Raw genomic sequence first — 19,688 nt, 5'->3', positions numbered from 1 at the left:
CCGCCGAGACCCTCCAGCACCGCGGCCGGCGGCGGCAGTGCCCCCCCGGCACCGGCACCGGCACCTGCCCGGCCCGGTTCTGCCCAGCCCGCCTCAGCTCAGCTCGGCTCAGCTCGGCTTGGCTCCGTCCACCCCTCCTAAGCCTGACCTGGCCCAGCTCAGCTCTGCCCAGCTCCGCCAGGTCCCCGCACTCATGTTCTCCCTGCCGGGCCGGGCTGGCGCTGGAGCCGGCCCAGGGCACAGCGCAGCAGGGCTCCGCAGGTGCCGCGCTGCCTCTACCCGGCCCCGCTACCCTGTGGCTTCGTGGGGTGCTGGAGCAACGGCCACGAGGGGAACCGGTGACGGGAGGTGGCACAGAAATCCGGGGTGCCCCGGGATCGCGGAAGGATGGGCTGCAAGTGAGGGCCAGCTCCGGGGTATTTCCAGTTCAGTTGATACCGCACAGGAGCCTGGCAAGTGTTCAGGGCAGGAAAGGAGTTGTTTGGTTGGCAAGCTGCACGGCCTGGCTTCAGAAAAGGCTTAAAAATAAGTTAATAGAAAAGGAGCCAGAACAGAGTGTCCCCACGAACACTGTCCTTGTCCCGTGCAGGAAACGAAGGAGATGGAGCAGCAGGGCAAAGAGCAGCAACCTGCGCCGCCGGGCCGGTTCGCTCGGCATCCGAACGCCGCGGAGAGCTGGCGACAGCGGGGTGCCGGTGCCTCAGCAGCGCGAGGGGATGGCAAATCTCAGCCCCCCCCTCGCTCGGTGCCAGCGCAGCGCGGGGCCCCCCGCAGGCCCCCCGCTTCCCAGCTGCCTCGCGCGGCGGGAGCTGAGGCTGGGAGCGCTGTGACAGCAATGGACTCTGGGAGAGCAGAGGGAACAAAGCGGCTGCGGTGCGGCGGGAGAGCCGCTGCCAATTTCCACCCCGACCAGCCTTTTGTGAGCGCTGAAAAGAAGCCGCCAGGACGAAAGAAAAAAAAGCAAAAAGGCTCCAAGGAGATCTGGGGGGGAGGAGAAGGCAGTTGGGAGGTTTCCAGGAAGTGCCCTGAGTAAATAGTTACCCTTGCAGATATTTGCAACTGGTTGAATAGGACTTTTCTTTCTCGTTGGGGGAAGGGTGGAAAACAACCTCCCGGCGCCCGCTGCCAAGGTGATGGGCGCTCGGAGACGATGGCGACGGTGGCGGTGTGGGGGATGATGGAGCCGACGGCCCTGGCACCGTCCTTGTCTCCGCCGCTCCATCCGCAGGCGGCACGGTGCATCCCCTTTTATCCGCCGCCCGAGCGAGGCCGGGCGGCGTTTCCGAGCGGGCGTTGCCTGCGAGGCCGAGGGCTGCACAGAGAGCGGGGACGGAGCCGGGTGGCAAGGGGACGAGCCCGGGGACGAGCCTGGGGCAGGTTAGCAGCCCGGCAGCCCCAGCAGCATCCCCTCCACCTTGGCAGCAGCCACCCCGTTCCCACGGTCTCAGCCCTCCCGCCGGCTCCCTGCAGCGCGGGAAACTCCTGCAGGGCTTCTCGCGCCTCCATCCTCTTTGCCTATAAGCTTATCCCGACTTTGTTGCGGATGCAGAGGTCTGAGTTCAAAACTTCCCTGGGCTTATGGCTGCTGGGGGGTCAGGGGGAGCCGCGTTGAAGCCCTCCACTGGAGGTGGACTGGCCTCGCGGAAAGCCTCCCTCTGCCCTGGGTGCAGCTGGAGAAGGGCAACAACCGGGACCCAACAGCTGCCCAGATGTGCTTGCCAGCAGAGGAAGCTTCTCCCCTGTGAAACACGAGCGCACGCCAGCTCCATGCACTCCCATTCCCACGGGAAGCCGGGGCTGGGCGTTCGTGGTGAGCTCACGCGGCTGGTCACACGGCCGGGCAATAAATGAGGCTCCCTTCGAAGAGCAGCATCCCGGGACCCAGAGCTGAGCCCCACGGCGTGCCGGGCTCTGGTGGCTCCAGATGGGAGCCGTGGCGCGGGCTCCGGCGTGCAGCCCGTACCCTTGGCGTCGCTGCCTCCAGCCAAGCCTTCAGCTGCGGTCATCGTGACCGGCTCGCTGCCCTTCTTTGGGAAACCCTGTAAATCTGCCTGCCGCGAGGAAACAACACAAGAAGCAAAGAAGAAAAAGCATCTCGCTCTCTCCTCCACCTCCCATCCCCTTGTGCTTCCGCCTGCTTCGCCATTTCCAGCCAAGACCTGCTCACCCACAGGCTGGGCTGCGCAGAGCAGGATCGGGCCCTTCCTGGCAGACCAGGTGTCAGCCCCGTGTGTCTTACTGTCACTGCTCTTACTGTCACTGCTCGGTTTCCCTGTGCTTGAGATCATCCTCCTGATGAGAAAAGGACATTTCAGGCCGCCCCCTTGCCACTGTTTAGAGAACAAAGAGGCTTTTGTCTGCAGTCGGCGGCGTTATCAGGAGGTCGGCGGAGTTATTTTTAGGTTGCCGTCTGCACTTGTTGATATTATCAGATTATCTTTAAGGCCTTGCTTCAAAGGCCCTTGCTGAGAGGGGCAGGGGGAGGAAATCCTTGCGTTGTCCTTCCCGAGGGGAATTTGCCTTTGGGACCAGTCCGGCAGCAGCCAGTCTGTCTGATAAGGATTTATTGCTCCAGGTAGTTCCTAAAAGCCCCTGCACCCCCGCTGCGGTAGGCGCTGTGCAAGCAGAGCTCCCCGGGAGCCGACCACCTACGGGTACGTGCATTTGGAGGTAAACCACCAGCTCAGCATGTTTTAGAGTCACTGAGAAATGCTGCAATCTCTTGGCGGAGAAATGAGGCTGTTGGGGCAGGCAGGAGCGGGCAGGCACCGCGCTTCAGCCAGGACGATGCCTTTGGATGCGCTAAGCGCTCCCAGTTACGCGAGCAGGTGATGAGCGCAAGGGAAAAGAGAGCGGAGAAAAACGGTCCTGCGAGACCGCAGGGAGGAGCAGGAAGGTCCCGTCCTCCCCCGCCCGGGGCTGCCGACGGGCTGCGGCACCTGGGAAGGAAACCCGTGCAAAACGAGACGCGCCTCCCCCTCGGCCGTCTGCGACGCCAGCGCCAAGGCGGTGAAAGAGCTTTATGTTTTTCACAGACGGAGCCCTGAGGATCAGTGCGACTTACCCAGTGACGTCAGCCCGCCCGCAGGGTTTCTCGTGACTGCTAGAGAGCCAAAAGGCAGGGGGCTGTCCGCGAGCAGCTGCAGCCCGGCTCACCGAGGGCTGGGATCAGCGTCGCCACCAGGAGGGCCTTGCACTGGAGCAGCAGGAGACCGGCACCAAGCCCTGGAGAACATCAGTGGACCATGTGCCAGCCCCACGCGCCAGCAGATAGCCACCTCTCGGAGCGACCAGGCAGAGTGTTCCTGGCACAAGTCCTCGGCCTGTTTTGCATGGAGAAGGGCTAGGAGAGAGGGGCAATGGCAAGGCCATGAATCGGCCAGACCTGCCTCGAGAGCCAGAGGTCTCACCTAGGTCAGCTCCATGCTAGCATCTCAGCTGGGCCGCTCAGCTCCAGCGCCGCAGGGCTGCGTAGTGAGCAGAGCTGGTGGCCCAAGACAGGAGCCAGGTCCCTAAGAATATTAGCAGTGTCCGTGTTTCTAAGGCCTTTCCTGGCTGGGAGGCTGGCTAGGGGCCATCAAAGGTGGTGGGGAGAGAAGCAAAGCTGCAGGAGGTTGTGGTTATGAGGAGGGAAGGGTTTTAAGAGTGAGGGAGAGCTGGGCAGGAGAAACACTGGCTCCTTTGCATGGTTTTGGTCTCCCATAGACTCCAGGTGTTGAAGGGTCTTTCCCTGCACCCAGGGGCCTCAGCAGGAGGTGGGTGGAGGTCTCTCATCTGCTCCATGGGTGAGATAACACGGGAGACAGCAAAGGTGCAGAGGAGCTACACAATAAATGCCAGGTTTGAGGAGTTTGGGCGGGTCATGCTGGTTGTCTCCAGGGAGGAGCTTCATGCAAAGCTCTGCTCTGATCCCAGAACAGTTTTGGCCCTCTAGAAAAGTTGTGGGTTGGTGTTGCCCGTACTTGGTTCCAGGATGCTGGCGATACTTTCAGATACCCCCTTGGTATGGGTGGGACTGGTCAGTGACAGGTTCATCTGCTCCCGTCCGGCCTGGGTTGGCCTCACATCGTTCGTCACTGGTCTCACTGTCCCACTGCTATTTGTCCCTGGGTTCGGTGACCTCCTGATGCCCATTCATGCCTCCACCCTGGCTGCTGCTGCATGGTCCACTGGTGTTCTCAAGGGGTTGGTGCTGGTCTCCAGCTGCTCAGGCTGATCATTGCAGTAACTCTGGGGTAGTTACGCTGGGGTTTACTCATGCTGGTTACTCTGCAGTTTACAGGTCCTGTCCCAGTCACTGGAGAGGCACTCCCAGGCCTTGAATTCAGCTAGAGTCAGAGAAGGAGGAGGGTGAGTGGGATGATGCAGCAGCACAAATCATAGCAATGTTGTTTGGAAGGGCTGTCAGGATGTCTCCAGTCCAGCCTCTTGCTTGGACGGGACTAGGTGAGGGCAGAGAGGGCTTTGTCTAGCTGAGTCTTAAAAGCTTCCAAGGCTGGAGATCCCAACTCTCTGGGGAAATGTTCCAGGGCTGCGCAATCTTCGTAGTCAACCTTTCTTTCTTGTGTCTGAGCTGAACCTCCCAACTCAAATCCATGGCCGATGCCGCTTTTGTTATATCGCCTGGCACAACCAAGAAGAGCTTGACGCCAACGTCTTTGCAGCTGCCTTCAAGTAGTTGTAGGCTGCTGTTAGCTCTCCCCTTCACCTCCTCTCCGCCAGACTAGCCCAGCCCAGCTCTGTCAGCATCTCTCCATAAAATACGTGCTAACCCCGAGGGCTGAGCGTTGTCTGGGCTCGAGCTGCAGCGAGGGGGGCCCCACGGCATGCACTGGGAAGCGGGAGGGGGGGAGCGGAGGGGTGCCAAGCAGTCTGCCGCGGGTGCCAGCTAATGGGTCTGGGAATTGGCATCTCCTATGGAAAAAGCGGTTTATCACACCTGAGGATCTGCCCCACAGTCGCTCCAGCCTGCCTGCAGTCGCTTTGCCTTGGCTGCTCAGAGCTGCCCACCTTCGTGCCCAAACCTGCCAGCGGGCGCGAGACAAAACATCCTTCCTGGCTCCAGAGACAGCGCTCACCTCCACCCGCGCCAAGATCCCAGGAGCCAAATGCAGGCGCCTTTTGGGAAAGACCACAAAAATGAGCAAGAAGGAGCCTTGGAGGAGATGGGGCTGTGCTCGGAGGAGCTCGAGAAGACCACAGTATGAGCAGTTAGGTCTGAAATCCCAGCCTTGCAGAAGTAGGATGGACTGAGTCTCATTTTTGGTCTCATGGTGGGTTCCCCAGATGTTCTTCTGGTGGCTCAGTGGCCATGGCAAGCAGGATCCTTGCAGTCCTTCCAGCTGTCAACGAGAGGGGCTGCCCATGGCCTGTAGCCACCATGGGGATGGACAGCTGGCTCATTTTCGGCTCTGGCCCCGTGTCTTTCAGCCTTCCTAAAGGGTGGTCTGGCCATGCCCATCACCATATGCATGCAGGGTTTGTGCCCGGCGCAGTCTGCCCTCTCCATCCCACCCTGGTGCCTGCACAGGAGCTGGGCTGGGGGCTCAGTGCGCCCTGGCGTTTGCTCTTGGACGCCGGGCTCAGCAGAGCAGGATGGCCGCAGCAGGGCTTCCTGCGTTGTGTGACCTGTCAGGCTCCGCTTTATAACCCTTGGTAATAAAATCAGCTCTTGCCTCAGCACGCTCGTAAAGCATGCGGTCTGGTTTTATGTGCGCTCGCTTAAACTTCAGAATGAAAAATAGCTTCCAGCATAAAAAATGGATTTTTCACTTTGTATGAAAACCAGCAGAACCCTTATTTTCCCGTATTTTTGATGCCCTTCGTCTGGGATCGCTTCTGCCTAACTGGGGTGTTCTGATTTCAAAAACGTTGTTGCAAAATTCCCAGCCAATTCTGATACTAAACCTCTCCGTAAAAATCCTGCAGCTCTGCTGCTGAAAGCATCACTCACTGAAACCAGCCTGCATGTTCCCAGGCAGCGGTTTTCTGCTCCCGGTCTGAGGACGTGCAGAAAAGCCGAGCAAGGAAGGCACCGTGCCTTTTCCCACCCGTTGGGACCTCAAGGGTCTGCAAATCAAAGGACACCGGAGAAGCTCGTGTCTCCAGGCTGGGCGCGTGCATGCATGTGTGCACGTGCATGCATGCGTGTCTTCTCTGACGTCTAGACAAGCCGACCCTGCACTGGAAGCTTAAAAGTCAGTCGGCATGTTGAAGTCGGTATTTCATTTAATAACCCTTGCGTGAGCACTGCTCCAAAGCGCTAGAGCAAAGCTGGGAGGCTTTAAGCTGCAGCCACGTCACCTCCCGTTGGGACGGTCTTAGCGGCGGGACCGACGACAGTCAGAAAAACCTCACCGAGCGGCCGGGTTTCAGGTCTCCGTCGTGTCGGGGTTGCTCCGTCTGTTAGGCAGCGATAGCAGCAGCGACTCGCCGGGCGCCAGGGCTGTAACGCCCCGCCGCAGAGAGCACTAGCATCAGTTTGTCTGGTAGGGCTCGGCACTGCGCATAAGCCTGAAATGATGTTAGCGAAGCCCGGGTGAAAACCGATCCCGAGGATATCCGAGGACAGCGCAAGCGCTGGCTTGGGACGCCCCTGTAGGACACGGGGAACTCGTGTTTGTCTCTGCTCTCCAGGGCGGCGGGGACCCAAGGCTGGATCCCGAAAGGGATTTGAGAGTCGAGGTCCGAGCCCACGCTGCTACCTGTCCCTGGATTAATTCCGTCCTGCCTGTTGCCCCAAAACTTCAAGGATTATATTTCCAGGGCTTTGGCCCGGGGCTGCTAGCGAGGCGCTGATAACGCCCATGTGCAATGCGATGCCGCGAATGGCATTTTTCGCCCTAGGAAAAGGAATAACTCCCCCGGAGCGGCGCCTCGGCCAGGGGCCGGCGTGCTTCAGCGCGCAGGGCTCGGTGCCAGCCCCGAGCCGCCTGCGTGTGCGCAGCAACCCTGGAGCCAGCCTGGGCTCCGAATCGGGTGCAACCCGCCCCCGTCCGATTGCAACATAGCTCCTGTGCCACGGCGTATCCTGGTGTACTTCCTAGGCTTGGAAATCCGCCGCCACGTGAGGCCTAGCACGCTGAGAAAATAAGCAAGCTCTCGCTTTGATAAGGCTAAAGGAAAGGTAAACGGGATGGTTTCTCCTCCAAGCGGGAAGAGGTTAGACGTGATGCTCCGGAGACGTGGGAGAGGACTGGTGGAGATGCTGCCATTAGCTCTGCACCACATCAGAGGAGCGGAGAAGCCCCGGATGCCTCTCCGCTCCCCCAAACTTCATCGGAGGTTTGGGAAGCACAGAGGGATGAGAGCACGGGTTTTCCCTCCAGTAACCTCGTGTCTGGCCCGGCCCCCCTCGGCTCGCTCCGGGGCTCGGCATCCGAAGCACGTCGGGATGCACATGCCCAGCATGGAGGCTGCCGGAGAGATGCTGCGGCGGGTACCGCCGGCGAGAGCCACCCTTGGGCCCAGATGCCGACGCTGATGCCGGCGCTTTCCGCCTTCCCGGGAGAGCTGGCGCTGGAGGCAATGACGCGGCAGCCGTTTCCTAAGCGCTGCCGGAAACAGGAAAAAGGCGCGGTGCCAGCGCACATGCCGTCAGCGGGAACACGCGTGACTCACGCCAGGAGACCTTCCCTTGGGCTCGCGGCTGAGCAAGCAGCGAGGAGAGCGACCCGGAGGCCGGGACGGACAAAACGCAGTGGCCGCCGAAGGGACGCCGGGGCGGATTTACGGCGCTGCCGGCGCCTTGGGAGCGTGACGCCTGTGACGTGCCTTCGGCCAGGAGCAGAAGCTCTTCCAGCCCATCCGCCTCTGGGCTTGGGGCCAAGGTTGACCCCCATCTCAGTGCCGGCTTTGGGAATGGGTCTGGGGAGGGACGTTTCCACCCGGTGCCTCCAGAGAGAGGGTCGCGGCAGAGGAGCAGCCCCAGCACCTGCTCCTCCCGGTGCGCTCCGGCAAATCTCCGCGCGCCACTCTGTCAGGAGTCGGGTTGGCCTGGGCCGGCGGCACTTTGTCCCCCCTGTTTCCCCTCTGTCCTGTCTCATTTTTACCTTGGGAGCCCTGGACCGGCTGCGGGCCAGACCCGCCGGCGGCAATCTCAGCTCCGACCTCGAGGAAACGGCCGTGCCTGGCAGCCCGCAGGAGCGCTACGTGCCCGGCGCAGCGGCTGCCAGGACGGATGTGCCGATGCCCGTGCCACCGGGACCGCGCTTCCCGGGCACCGTCTGGTGCAGGGCTGCTAGTCACCATCATCTTCGCTGCCGCAAGGATCCAGGGCTGCGATTGCTCCCTGCATTGCTGGATAAATCAGTCCTATCGTGCTCCCGCTGGAGTCCCTGCCAAAATACCAAAATACCAAAATACCCAAATACCGAGGGTCTTGCATGCTTTTGCAGACCTGGGTCCTGTCTCCGATAGCCCATGTTCCGGCGTGGAGCCATCACGCTGGGAGCCCAAGGAGGATGCAGCGCGGCTCAGGCAGGAGCCGAAACGCTGAGCGGGGACTGTCCCGTCCTCGAGACGCGGCAGCGGGAGCCGGCAGCATCCCTCGCCACCCCGAGCTCCCCAGCACCGGGCTGCAAACGCGTGGACTTAACGCTCCCAGCACGGAAAATCCCACCCAGACGTGCCTCTGGCTGGGCATCCAGGAGAAACGGGAGCTTTCCCTCCTCTCCTGCCTTTTCCTTTCCAGGAATAACGAATTCCTGCCTTCCCCTGGTGGGAGATGAAAAATAATTAGTGCTTCTGGAGAACCGAGGCATTAGCGAGAAGGGCTGAGAACAGCCCATCCGTCGTCCCGGCTGGGCCTGGAACGCAAATTTGCGTTGCTAAATCGCGCCGGTGGGGCTGAATCAGAAACGGCCCCTTTTCCTGCCGGCTCCAGACATGTCGCAGCGCCGGGAGTGAGCTCGCCGCGCTCCCCGAGCCCGGGGGAAACCCTGGCAGCCGGGGGCTTCCCCGCGTCGCAGCCCCAGAGGCGACGGCGTCAAAGCCCCGCGCACCTGTTTTCCCCCGGGGGCAAGAAGAGAAGCCGCCGACCGCCCCCGGGGCGCAGGGGCAGGGTGCGGGAGACCTACGTCTTCCTCGGAAAAGCGAGCCCCGAGCAGCAGTGCGGAGGAGGCCTCGGCTTTGCCCGTTACAGCCGCTCCGGCTTCTGAGACCGTGCGGAGGCGCTTGGGCATCCGACCCTGCCGCGCGTGCGGTGCGGAGCCGGGAAAAATCTTTGAAAACCTCGTGCCATCTAGCGGGACCTTCATTAACGACAACGGCGTCAAGCCGAGGGAATTGCTGCCGGGGTCGGCCAGTCTTCGGCCGCCGGCGGAGCCGAGCGTTTCCCGGTGCGGCCTCCGCGGCCGTGCCAGGCTCGGGCTCCGTGGGAGGCCAGCGCAGGCCTCGCTCCGCGGTGCACGGCTCCGCACCGCCAGCAAGGCCGGCACGGCTCCTGCGGCTGCTGGAAAATGAGCTCCCAGCACAAAAGCGCCTTTTTAATTAAGCAGCGCTTTTAATGAGGAGCGGCTGGTTCCAGCGGGAAAAGTCAATTTTGCTTAAAAATAAAGGCAGGGCCTGGAAGGGGGGGGGGGGACTAAAGCGGATTGGTTCGAACGGGGGCGGCCCCCGGCCCGCCGTGCCTGCTTCGCCTTCCCGCGCGGTCCAGGCAGGCCGGCGACGGAGCCACGGCGCTCCGAACCCCAAGCGCCAGCCGGCTCCCGCAGCGCCGGCGTTTCACTTCACAGCCCAAACGCTTCCGTTGTTAAAGAAAGCCGGGTTGTCCTCCCGCGCCGCGTGCGGCACCGGCGCCGAGCGGCGGCCGGGGGATGCTCCTGCTCGGAGCAGACGCCGCGCTGGTCCCACGGGGGATTTGCACGTGCCCGAAAAACATCCGGCCAAGGGTTTTGCCGCCGGCTGCCCAAACGCTCCGCGCCGGGCACCTGCAGGAGGTCCCCGTGCAGCCCCCCAGGTCCATCGCCGGCGAAGCCCCCCGCCAGCCCCCGACGCCGGCGGCCGGGCCGGCTCACTTGGAGGCGTTGGAGGTGGTGCTGGCGGGGTCGCGCTCCATCCGGCAGTGCACGGCGTGGTACCACAGGCAGATGAAGAGACCTGCGGGCGGAAAGGCGGCGCAGCCCGTCGGTCGCCGCCGTCCGCCGGGATAACCGACGCGCGGACGGCGTAGCAAGCAGCCCCAAACCCCCCCGGGCTCCTGGGGAGCGTGGGGGTCTCGGCCCGTCACTCGTCCCTCCCACCGCGGGGAGAGCGCGGAGCTTGCAAGGACCCTGCTGCTCCCAACGCAGGGGTTTTTCCCCCCAAAATCCCCTTCCCAAGCCCGGTGCTCCCACTGACCCTGCAGGGAGTTGAGGATGGTGAAGAGGTAGAGCTGGGGGACGAAGAAGACGCCGAAGCTGAAGAAGGCCAGGCCCCAGGTGACGCCCAGCAGGCAGGTGAGCCCCAGCACCGTCGCCCAGTCCTTCCTCGCCGTCCCCGTCTGGCGCCGGCTGCTCCTCAGTATCCTCACGACAATGAGCAGCACCAGGGTGTTGAAGAGCAGGATGAGGCCGGCGTAGCACAGGGTGCCGTCGTGAGCCGCCCGGCTGGTGAGCCAGCACCTGCACGAGGGAGCCTGCGCCATCGGGGAGAGCCGAGAAGCACCCGGGGGCGGCAGATCCAGCCCGGAGCAGCCGGGAGGGATATTTGCTTGGGGAGAAGGGCTAATGTCTCCTGAGAAGGGGTTTTGGGGGGCCAAGTGTGCATGGAAAAGCCCCGTGTGTGGAGGGGGACAGGCCCGCGTTGGCAGGGGGGACAGTGCCACGCAGTCACGGCTTGGCAGCAGAGCAAGGGAGAGATGGAGCCGTCCCCCCCCGCGCCTCCCAGCGTGGCCGCGCACACCGGACATCCCATGGCACCCACACATGGGTGCCTCCGGCAGGGGATAACGCCCTAAAGCTGCTTCGGGGTGCACTGACCCATGGCAGGGACGGGGGACAGCAGGAGATGCCTCCCCACGCGCGCGGCGAGCTCCCCGTTTCGGGGAAATGGCCACGCTCAGAGAAACGGGCGCCCTGCAGGGAAGAGGAGGAGAAGGAGGTTCCTCCTCCGGCCAAACCGCTTCTGCTTGGCCTCATCCCCACGTCAGCAGAGCCGCAATGGTGCCCGGGGACGCTGCAGTACTCACATCGTAGCATTTTTGTAGCCATCTGCAACTTTGATGTCAAGGTATCCATAGGTGTCTTTCTTGAAGAGCAAAATACTAATTACGACCAACGCTGGCAGACCTGTGGGTCAGGAGACAGAATACGGTCAGGGGAGAAGACAGGGCGAGAAATCGCAGCCGTGCTCATCGGAGAAGTGGCAGGGGAGCCCAGAGGGCCTGCAGACGGCGACTGCCGCAGCACGACGCACGGGTCCCAGCATATGGGCATTGCAGAGAGCCGAGCGCTGCTGCAGGTATCTCCAGCATGAGCGAGCTCCCCGGCCCATGCGACAGCACCCGTGCTCATCCCCTCCACTGACCTTCTTCCTGGTGGGCCTACCACCGGCCCTGGTTGCCCACCACCATTGCTAACGGGGTTATTGTGGCACTGGCAGTGACCGGAGAGGCCACACTCACCCCAGCCAAAGAGGCAGAGCTTGAGGAGGTAGCGCCGGACGTAGATGTTGTAGACCTTGATGAGGAGGAGGTAGAGGTGGAAGGCCTCGGCAGCCATCCAGGCGAAGGTGCAGAGGAGGCACCCATGCAGGAAGGCGGCCGTGGCCTGGCACAGCCCCACTGAGGCCAAGGCCAGCGGCTCGCTGAGCAGGAACCCACTGTTCAGGAGGAAGAGCGCGCCCAGGAGGTTCATGTGGATTTTGGTCGTGTCGTCACTCTTCTTCCTCCTAAAAGATAGGGATAAGAAAAGGGGTGATGCTGGAGTGGTGGGAAGTCCTCATCTGGCCCCCTCTGGTTGGGAAAGGAGAGCCGGTGCTGATGCCACAGTGCCTGGCGCCAAGGTGGTCACGGCCACAGTTACCTGAAGATGCAGTAGAAGAGGAGGATGAAAAGCGAGGCAGCGGCTGAGATGGAGCAGCCCACGATGCTGATGTAGGTGAGAGACACCAGCTCTGCCTGGCTGATGTCACCCGGCGTGATCTGGCCGAGGAGGAGAGAGGAGGGCCGGGCTTAGGAGCTAGTGGCGTGTGGCCCCAGCATGGACACACCAACCCCGTAGCGATCACGGCACTGCACCCCATCGCCAACAGCCCAGAGAAGCTCCGCTCCCCCAACAAGGCACCTCTCATCAAAAAATGAAGTGCTTTAGGGCAAAAGAGCCCAAAGAGGGATCGGGCCATGGCGAAGGACCAGCCTTTACAAGGGATTAGTTAGGTGAAAACACCCAGCCAACCCATTGGCATCCGTCCTACCAGCAGCACGGCGAAGTAGGTGAGGTGGTTGCACAGGCACAGGACGGTGCCCTGGCTGTGCCTGGTCTCGCAGCCCTCCGAGCTCCAGCTTCCCAAGCCCTTGCCTCCTGCCAGGGAGAGAAACACCATCAGAGAGGCAGCCAGGGGGTCCTGAGGACACCCACGGAGCTGATGGGGGTGAAGGAATGGGTGCTTGGGCTAGGGCTCGGCACTCCCTTCGCCCTCTCACTCTCAGTGAGAGCTGCCCTGGGGCAGTTTGGCAGTGCCACCGGGGACGGTGGCACTGAGGTGGCCTCGCTCTGCTGCCCCAGCCACCGACGCACTCACCGGCTCCGTCCAGCCAGAAGACGCAGATTGCGTTGGAGGAGTCCTGGTGGGAAGGGCAAGGAGGAGGTCAGTGATGGGGAAGGAGGAGGTTAGAGATGGGGCAGGGTCCTCCCCAAGGAACCCCCCGGTGGCAAAGCAATGTCCTGGTCCCAATGCAAAGCAGGGAAAATCTTAATTTGCCTGAACTCAAAGGAAAATCCTGGTGCTTGGGGTCATCCCCGCATCCCTCACCCTTAGCAGGCATCATACATGCCTGGAACGGAGCTACGCCGCTTCCCTCCGCAGAACGAGCGATATTCAATATTCAGATCCCCCCAGTCAGGACTGGCCCCTTCTTCCCAGCTCTGATCCCTCCTGGAGCATCCCATGCGTTGGTGGCCCCAGGGGCTGGTCGCTCACTCACCAGCACTTTGTTGTGCTGGAACTGGATCTCCACGGGCTGGCTGAGGTTGGTGACACGGACGTTTCGGAGGAAGGCTCCCAAGATGTGGTCGTTCAGCACGGAGCTGTTGCGCGCATCCTGCAAAGAGTCGGGGCGCCCGTCGGTTCCCGGGGGGGACGAGGTTCGTGGCGGGTTGCGGGATGCAGCTGCTCTCAGGACACCGCAGAGGAGCCACGAAGGACACCTCCGGGGGCTGCCCTCGCTGCTGCCCACCACCCCGGCCCACGGGCGTGAAGCCGCAGCGGACGGCTCACCTGGAAGATGCAAGGGCTGTGGATGTAAATGCAGATGAGTTTCTGCTCGACCTCTCCTGCCTGGATGTCCTTCATCAGCTCTGCCGGGAAGCGCATGGCGTGCTGCGGGATGCTGCTTCGCCCTCTGTTCTGCGCCTGGGGAGGAGGAGAAAGCTTGGCTGAGACGCGAGGAGAACCACAGGGACAGCGGTTCCCATCCCCATCCCCGAGCCGGGCTGGGCCAGCACAGCGCCCGGACCCAGCGCCTTCGGCACAGGACCTGCCGGCGGCAGGGACCGCGCTGCCGAGACGCGTCGGGCGATTTCCGAGCTCTGATCCCGACCGACCACTAGAGGAGGACAAAGGCCTGCGCTGTCCCAGGGACGCCCAGCCCTGCCATCACCCTTGGGTGCTGCCCTGGCCGGGGAGCACCCGGCTGGAGGAGGAGGTGGTGGTGGAGGCACCCGCCATGGCTGCGGGGGCCCCCAGGACCCAGGCGACCCCGGCGAGAGGCACACGTGGGCAGCCGGAACCCCCAACGCCGTGCCCCGCGGTTATCAGCATGGGCCACCACCGCGTCCCTCAGCCTGGTGACAGCTCACGACCCGGCACGCATGTCCCCAGTTCACTGCCAAGGTGCCAGAGACACATTCGGACTCTCAGACCTTGCAGTTTCTCCAGGCCCGACATCAGAGACCTCCCGATCCTTAGGACAAGCACATACTGCGGGACCGAGTGACGGGGACACGTCACCCAAATCCCAACTTTGCAGGGAACATCTTCCTTCCCTGGGCGGCACTGCCTCAGCGTGTTTCCCGGGACTGCAGCAGGGTTTGGGGCCAAATTCAACATTTCCCGGCGGGAAAGGACGGCCGGGCAGCGGAGCCCGCAGGTACTGACCATCTGGCTGGTGAGATTGAGACCGTTGAAGCCCTGGGCCCTGAGCTTGAACACGTGGGTCTGGATGGTGGTGAACCTGAAGGTGAGGATCTCCTGCTTGAAGTTGACTTTGGCCAGCTTCTGCTCGAGCGCGCTTAACCTGCGGGGCAAAACCGCGGGGCTGCGGGTCAGGGCGACGCCGGAGCGGCCAGAGGCGACGAGCAGGAGCGGGGAGGCTGGGGCTCCCGCAGGGGTATTGGGCAGGGAAAGGTTCAAAAAAGCTGGAGTGCCACGGCCCGCAGCGGGGTGCTGGCAGAGCACCAACACACCTTGGCATGTTGTCACCGGCGGTGCCACAGCCTTCCCGCAGCCGGGAATCCAGCGTGGCCACGTCCTTCTCCACTTTGTCCGTGTCTGCACGGGTGAGACGTTAGCAGCCTTTCCGGGGGGGAGTCCTGAGAGCTTCGGACACTCGGGGCTCTGCAGGACAGCAGGTCCCCCACCCCCCCTGCCCGAATGCACGCACGCACCTTGCTCAATTTGGGCCGGCGAGCGGGCTGAGCGCCGGGCGGGAGGGGAAGCCGCCCCGCGCCGCCGCGGACCCCTCCCCAACCCGCCGGGGTTTTGCCCCCGATCGAATCGAGCCGCGGAGGCCAGAGGTTCGGCGCAGGTTTGGTCCCTACCGTAGGACCGCTGGGCAGCCACGGTGAGAGCGAGGACGAGGGCGCTGAGCAGCGGGGCGTTCATCTCCGGGGCGCTCCGCACCGCTCCTGCAAAAGACACCCGGGCACCCACGGGGGCTCCACTCGCCTCCGCTCGGGCTTTGCAGGGAGCCTCGCCGGCCCGCAGCGGCCCAGCTGCAAATCCTCGCAAGGCGGGTCGAGAGGTGCCGGCGGCGGCCGCCGCGAGCCCACGCCGGGGCGCGCTGGCAGCGGGCCAGCTCGGCGCGCTTCCTGCCGCCGCGGGTGCCCAGGGGTGCAGGGCGTCGAGCACGGTTTGCATCGGTTGCGACACGGCGCGCCGCTCCGCTGCCGGCTGCAGCCATGGCAGCCCCGAAAGCAACCGTGCGACCACTGCCAGCGACGGAGGCTTTGAGGCACGGCGAGCTTCGGGATGTTAATTCTGCAAGGCGCTCTCGATGCACGAGTAAGCACGGAAATGCTTTCACGACTATTTGGGGGGTGGCTGTGCCGTGCAGAGGTGCCTTCACGCTGCTGACACGAGCGATGGCAAAGGGCTACCGGACTTCCCAGCGGCGCTGCAGGCCGGGCGACGCGTTGCACGCGCGCCCTGTGGATGCTGCCCGCTTGCACCGTCTCCAAACAGCACGGTTTGAGACGCGCCTTGCTCCGCGGTCTCCCAAAATGCTGCCGCCCCGGGGGCATCGGCGCCCGGCACGGCGCATGCAAATCCCCAGCTAGGGATGCTCCCCGCGGTTTCTCCCAGCACTCCGTTAAAAGGGTTTTTTGCAATAAATAACCCTGTTTTCCCGCAGCCCGCTCAGCCCTCCTCCTTCCCCCTCGGGAATTGCAAACATTTGTACTTTAGGGGGGTTGTTTTTTTTCTTTAACGTCGTGCTCCGGCCAATTTGCGAACCTGGTGGGATCGGACCCATCAGCGACGTCAGCCTCGAAGTCAAACCAAGCCAAAGCGGAGCGGCCCCGAGCGCAAGCAGCCGCGCAGGAGCCGGCGGGGAGGAGCAGCCTCGGCACCCGCGGGGGTTCCCACGGCCCGTCTCGCCCTCTCCCCCCGTCTCCGCGGGGCACGGAAAGCAGCGGCTCCCCGACGCGTTTCCAGCACCCTGCTACTGTCTGACTTCCCCAAGGGGGGGGGAAAACCACCCTCGCACACTTTCTTCTATCACTGGCGCTACACAGGGTCTCATTCCAGCCGTGCCTACGGCAAGACCCAAGCAGCGCGGAGGAAGCCCTTACCCGCTCGGCGGCGTCCGGCAGATGCGGGGCCCTTTTCCCGGCGTTCGGGTGCCTCCGGAGCGGCGGGCTGGGTGCGAGGAGCTCTGCCAGCCTGCGTGGCTCCGGCGCTGCCTGTGTCGGGAGGCCGCTGCAGCAGAAAAGGAAGTGTTTGCATGCAGATGAGCAGATTAAATCTACAGCACTTTTAGATTTCCTTTGCCTAATTCTTTGCAAAAGCCCCGCTAGGGCCCAGGGTAGCAGCTGGAGCAAGGCGGGGAGCCCCAGCCCCGGCGCCAAATTCAGATGACTCCTATACGGGTTTGAGGCCGCAGGCCGGCTTTGGGAGGAGGGATGCTCTTCGGCACGGTCCAAAGGCAATTTGCTTTCCGGATAGATCTGATGCACTTAAGCTGCTGCCCCAAACGAACTTCTTCATTGCTATGGGCTAATTAGCCACTTGGAAGTGACTCCTGGCTCTCCTGCAAGCAGTCGCTTCCCCCCAGAGCCTGGAGAGCCCACTTGCTGGCACCCTCGGATCCCATCAGCGCAGGTTTGCACCCCTGGGCATGGAATAGGGCATCTCCGAGACTGCAGTTCCCCGGATCACGGCCCCCGAACCCGGTGCACGCTCAGGGATTGCTGGCACCGAAGGCCAGGACGGGAGACCGGGTACAAGAGGAGATGCTCCAAGGGATGGTTTGATGTTGCAGCTGATGCTCAGCTATTGCCAAAAAGGACCCTTTCCACACCCCGTCCTCCAGATCGGATCGAGGTCCAGCTGCACGGGATCTGGTGGGCCGAAACACCAGCTCCAGGGCACCTGGGTGCAGACGTCAGTCCTTGGGGACATGGTAAATCGGGGTCATCCCTCGGCCAGCTCAGGTTTTAGCCCCCCCACCTCGCTCTGCCTGCGTCCGGCTTTGCAAGCCGAAGCGGTGGAAGCTGGGAGGATGCCCAGCCGGGAACTGCCGGTACCAAAGCGTGGGATCGCCAGACGGATCCATCCCACAAAGCCCTCGAAAAGGCAACGCAGCTCTTTGCTGTGGCCGAAACGTTTTGATTTTTCGCAAGGGGAAAAAATGCTGGCGCACGTGTTACCAAGATGCGCGTGTCAAAGCAAACAGTAAAGAAACACTCGGCACTTTTAATTTTGGTGCCTTCTAAACGATTTGGTTGAATTTCTCGGTCCCAAACGACTTTTCGTGCGAAGCGCTCTTTCGCTTTTATTTTCTTTCAATAAATGACTTCAACGTCCCCTTCCAGCCAAAACAGGGAACTTCATTTCAGATCACAGTGAAAGTTTATTTTTATCCGGCGTCACTTCTCCCTCTCCTTTGCGCCGGTTAGCTCTCCAAGAAAAAAAAAAGTTGCCGAGTTTCGGAACCTGTTTTTAAGGTCAGGAGGCTGCACAACCCCACGCGCGGCGCCCGCAGCTCACCGGCAAAACCCAAAGGCACCGGCCAGCAGCGCGAGGCCAGCTCGAAGGAGCTGCGAAATCCTGCGTTAGGATCACGTTAAGCACGTTTCAGTTTGCAAATTTGTCCTTCTTCGGGCTTTACGGAGAGCTCCGGCTGGGGGAGCGGAGGGAGGCCGGGCAGAGCCGAGGGTTTCCGGCTCCGGAAAGGCTCCGCTGCGCCTGTGGGCTGCAGGACCCGCCGCGGCGGCGAGACAGAAGAAAGTTCTCTCCCAAGGCAAACCACCGAAAAACGAACGTGGGCGAGCGATCCATTTCCTCTGGCTTTTCGGACTGTGTTTGCAGTGGAAAAACAGCAGGTGAGGAGGCGAGGGGTGAAAACGCACACGCGTTCTTAGCTTTGCTTTAACTTAATTCTCTCCGCTCGCCGAATCCTCGGGGAGAAAAGGGTGTTAGCGACGCTCCTGCTCTCATGGGAAACAAACGCTTTGGGCCTTTTGCATTTCAGTATTTTGGGCTGAAAAACGTCCAGCAAAGGGAAAAGTATCCAGGGAAGATGGTGTTATTGCTGGAAGACGAGATAGGAGGGGAATAGCATGACCCAGACCCTGTGTTGTGAAATACTCCTGGGCTTGCAGGGACACAACCCCAGGTAACCGCATAACGTCTCACTGTCCATCACACCCTCGTGGATTCTTTGATGTCTAATACAGGGTTGAGCCAATGCTCCTGCCCTTCCTTTGGGAGGGAAGGAGCTCTGGCAAAGCTTCTTTCCTCCATCCAGCTGCCTGCTTCCGCCACGCTCACAAGGACGGGGTGTCACCGAGACCTTTGCCCACCGGCCGAGGCAGCAGGGTTGGGAGGTGGCGCAGGAGCGCGGCAGCCGGGCAGGCTCGCAAGCCCGAGTCCCTGAATTACACGCTCCAGGCGGCTTTTGGTTTCTGTCGTCATCGTCGCCTCTCTCGTTCCAGAAATAGAGGGCTGCTTCATCCCGAGCGCAGCCGGCCCTCGGCTAAAGCCGCAGCAATAGCCCCGGGGTGGAAGAGGCGGGTGGCGGAGCTCTAAATTTAAGAGACATTTGCTCCAGTCCGTGCCCGCGCAGTCCAGAGCTGCTGACAGCTTTCTCTTCCCCAGCCTCTGCCCGGCCTCCGCGGTGCCGGCGGGACAGATTAACCAGCAGAGGGAAAATGCTGTGGTTCAGAGGCCGAGGCGCCGCTCTGGAGGACCCGAGCTCGCGTTCGGGCTCGCGGGGTGGAGGAGGAACCGCCGGCAAGCAGAGCATCGGCGCCCCGAGCGCTGCGCCCATGCTGGCTGCCCAAGGAAGGAGCTCAAGCCTGATTGTCACAGCCGGTGCCCGGTGGCCTCCAGTGCTGCCACCACCTTTCCACCAGCTCTAGGAGCGCTCAGACCTGAAGGAGCCAGAAACAAGCCAGCGCCACGCTGAAGGCAGGCAGTTGCAGCCCCCCGTGCACCACCCTGGTGTGAAAGCAGGCCACTGTGCAAACAGCCAGGCGTTAGCCTGATTGTGTGCCGCACGCTGGCGTGCGAATATGCCCACGTGCAAGCCTGCCCCTGTGCAGGCCCTTCCAGGCAATGCACTGGTGTGCAACGTGCCTGACTGTAAGCAAGTACAGCCGTGTGGAAACACTCGTGTGCAAGCATGTTCATTTGCCAAGACCCATGGGCAAGCATGCCCGCGCGCAAACAGCAGTGTGCAAACATCCTTGTGCAAACCCTTGCATGCAACACGCTCGGCTGCAAGCATCGCCGTGCAAGCACCCCTAGGTGCAAACCCTTGCGTGCAACATGCTCGGCTGCAAGCATCGCCGTGCAAGCGCCCCTAGGTGCAACCCCTTGTGTGCAACACGCTTGGCTGCAAGCATCGCCGTGCAAGCACCCTTAGGTGCAAACACTTGGATGCAACACATTTGGGTGCCGAAACGCCTGCACGACCCGCCGCGAGCAAGCTCCCGTGCGCACCAGCACCCTGCACACACCGCGGACGCTCGCTAGGCGAGCGCGCCCGGGTGCCAAGCCGTGCAAGCCGCGCTCCGGTGCACGCGTGCCCCCGGGCAGCCACGCGCGTG

General features: G+C 62.4%; 2 protein-coding genes across 2 annotated transcripts in view; one reads left to right on the top strand and one right to left on the bottom strand.

Annotated features, from left to right (window-relative positions):
* Positions 1–9,489: 9,489 nt before the first annotated feature.
* On the bottom strand, positions 9,490–16,330 carry ADGRG5 (adhesion G protein-coupled receptor G5). Its single transcript, XM_026087465.1, has 13 exons — positions 16,209–16,330; positions 14,958–15,044; positions 14,604–14,688; positions 14,296–14,434; positions 13,417–13,551; positions 13,124–13,240; positions 12,721–12,763; positions 12,394–12,500; positions 12,003–12,121; positions 11,603–11,868; positions 11,168–11,267; positions 10,339–10,601; positions 9,490–10,098 (listed from the first exon to the last, which is right to left on the bottom strand). Exons 2-13 carry the CDS (start codon positions 15,019–15,021, stop codon positions 10,013–10,015), a joined length of 1,524 nt encoding a protein of 507 aa, XP_025943250.1. The 5' UTR covers positions 15,022–15,044; positions 16,209–16,330; the 3' UTR covers positions 9,490–10,012.
* A 2,821-nt stretch (positions 16,331–19,151) lies between these two features.
* CCDC102A (coiled-coil domain containing 102A) overlaps positions 19,152–19,688 on the top strand; it is a 14,091-nt gene continuing 13,554 nt past the window's right edge. The window contains exon 1 of the mRNA XM_026087449.1: positions 19,152–19,229. Coding sequence (XP_025943234.1) covers positions 19,152–19,229 — 78 coding nt within the window. The remainder of the gene's footprint in view (positions 19,230–19,688) is intronic.

Source organism: Apteryx rowi, unplaced genomic scaffold (assembly GCF_003343035.1).
Source record: "Apteryx rowi isolate R43461 unplaced genomic scaffold, aptRow1 scaffold_718, whole genome shotgun sequence".
Lineage (NCBI taxonomy): Eukaryota > Metazoa > Chordata > Aves > Apterygiformes > Apterygidae > Apteryx > Apteryx rowi.
The sequence above is the reverse complement of the archived record's forward strand: the minus strand, read 5'-3'. Positions and strand labels throughout refer to the sequence as shown.

What these genes read in the sequence shown, in the direction of transcription:
- ADGRG5 (XM_026087465.1), bottom strand. Translation starts at nt 15,021, where the DNA reads ATGAACGCCCCGCTGCTCAGCGCCCTCGTCCTCGCTCTCACCGTGGCT. An exon ending in TCCAGCACAACAAAGTGCTG is followed by an intron (nt 12,764 to 13,123) that starts GTGAGTGAGCGA and finishes CCTTCCCACCAG; the next exon opens with GACTCCTCCAACGCAATCTG. An exon ending in CATCCTCAACTCCCTGCAGG is followed by an intron (nt 10,099 to 10,338) that starts GTCAGTGGGAGC and finishes TTCCGCCCGCAG; the next exon opens with GTCTCTTCATCTGCCTGTGG.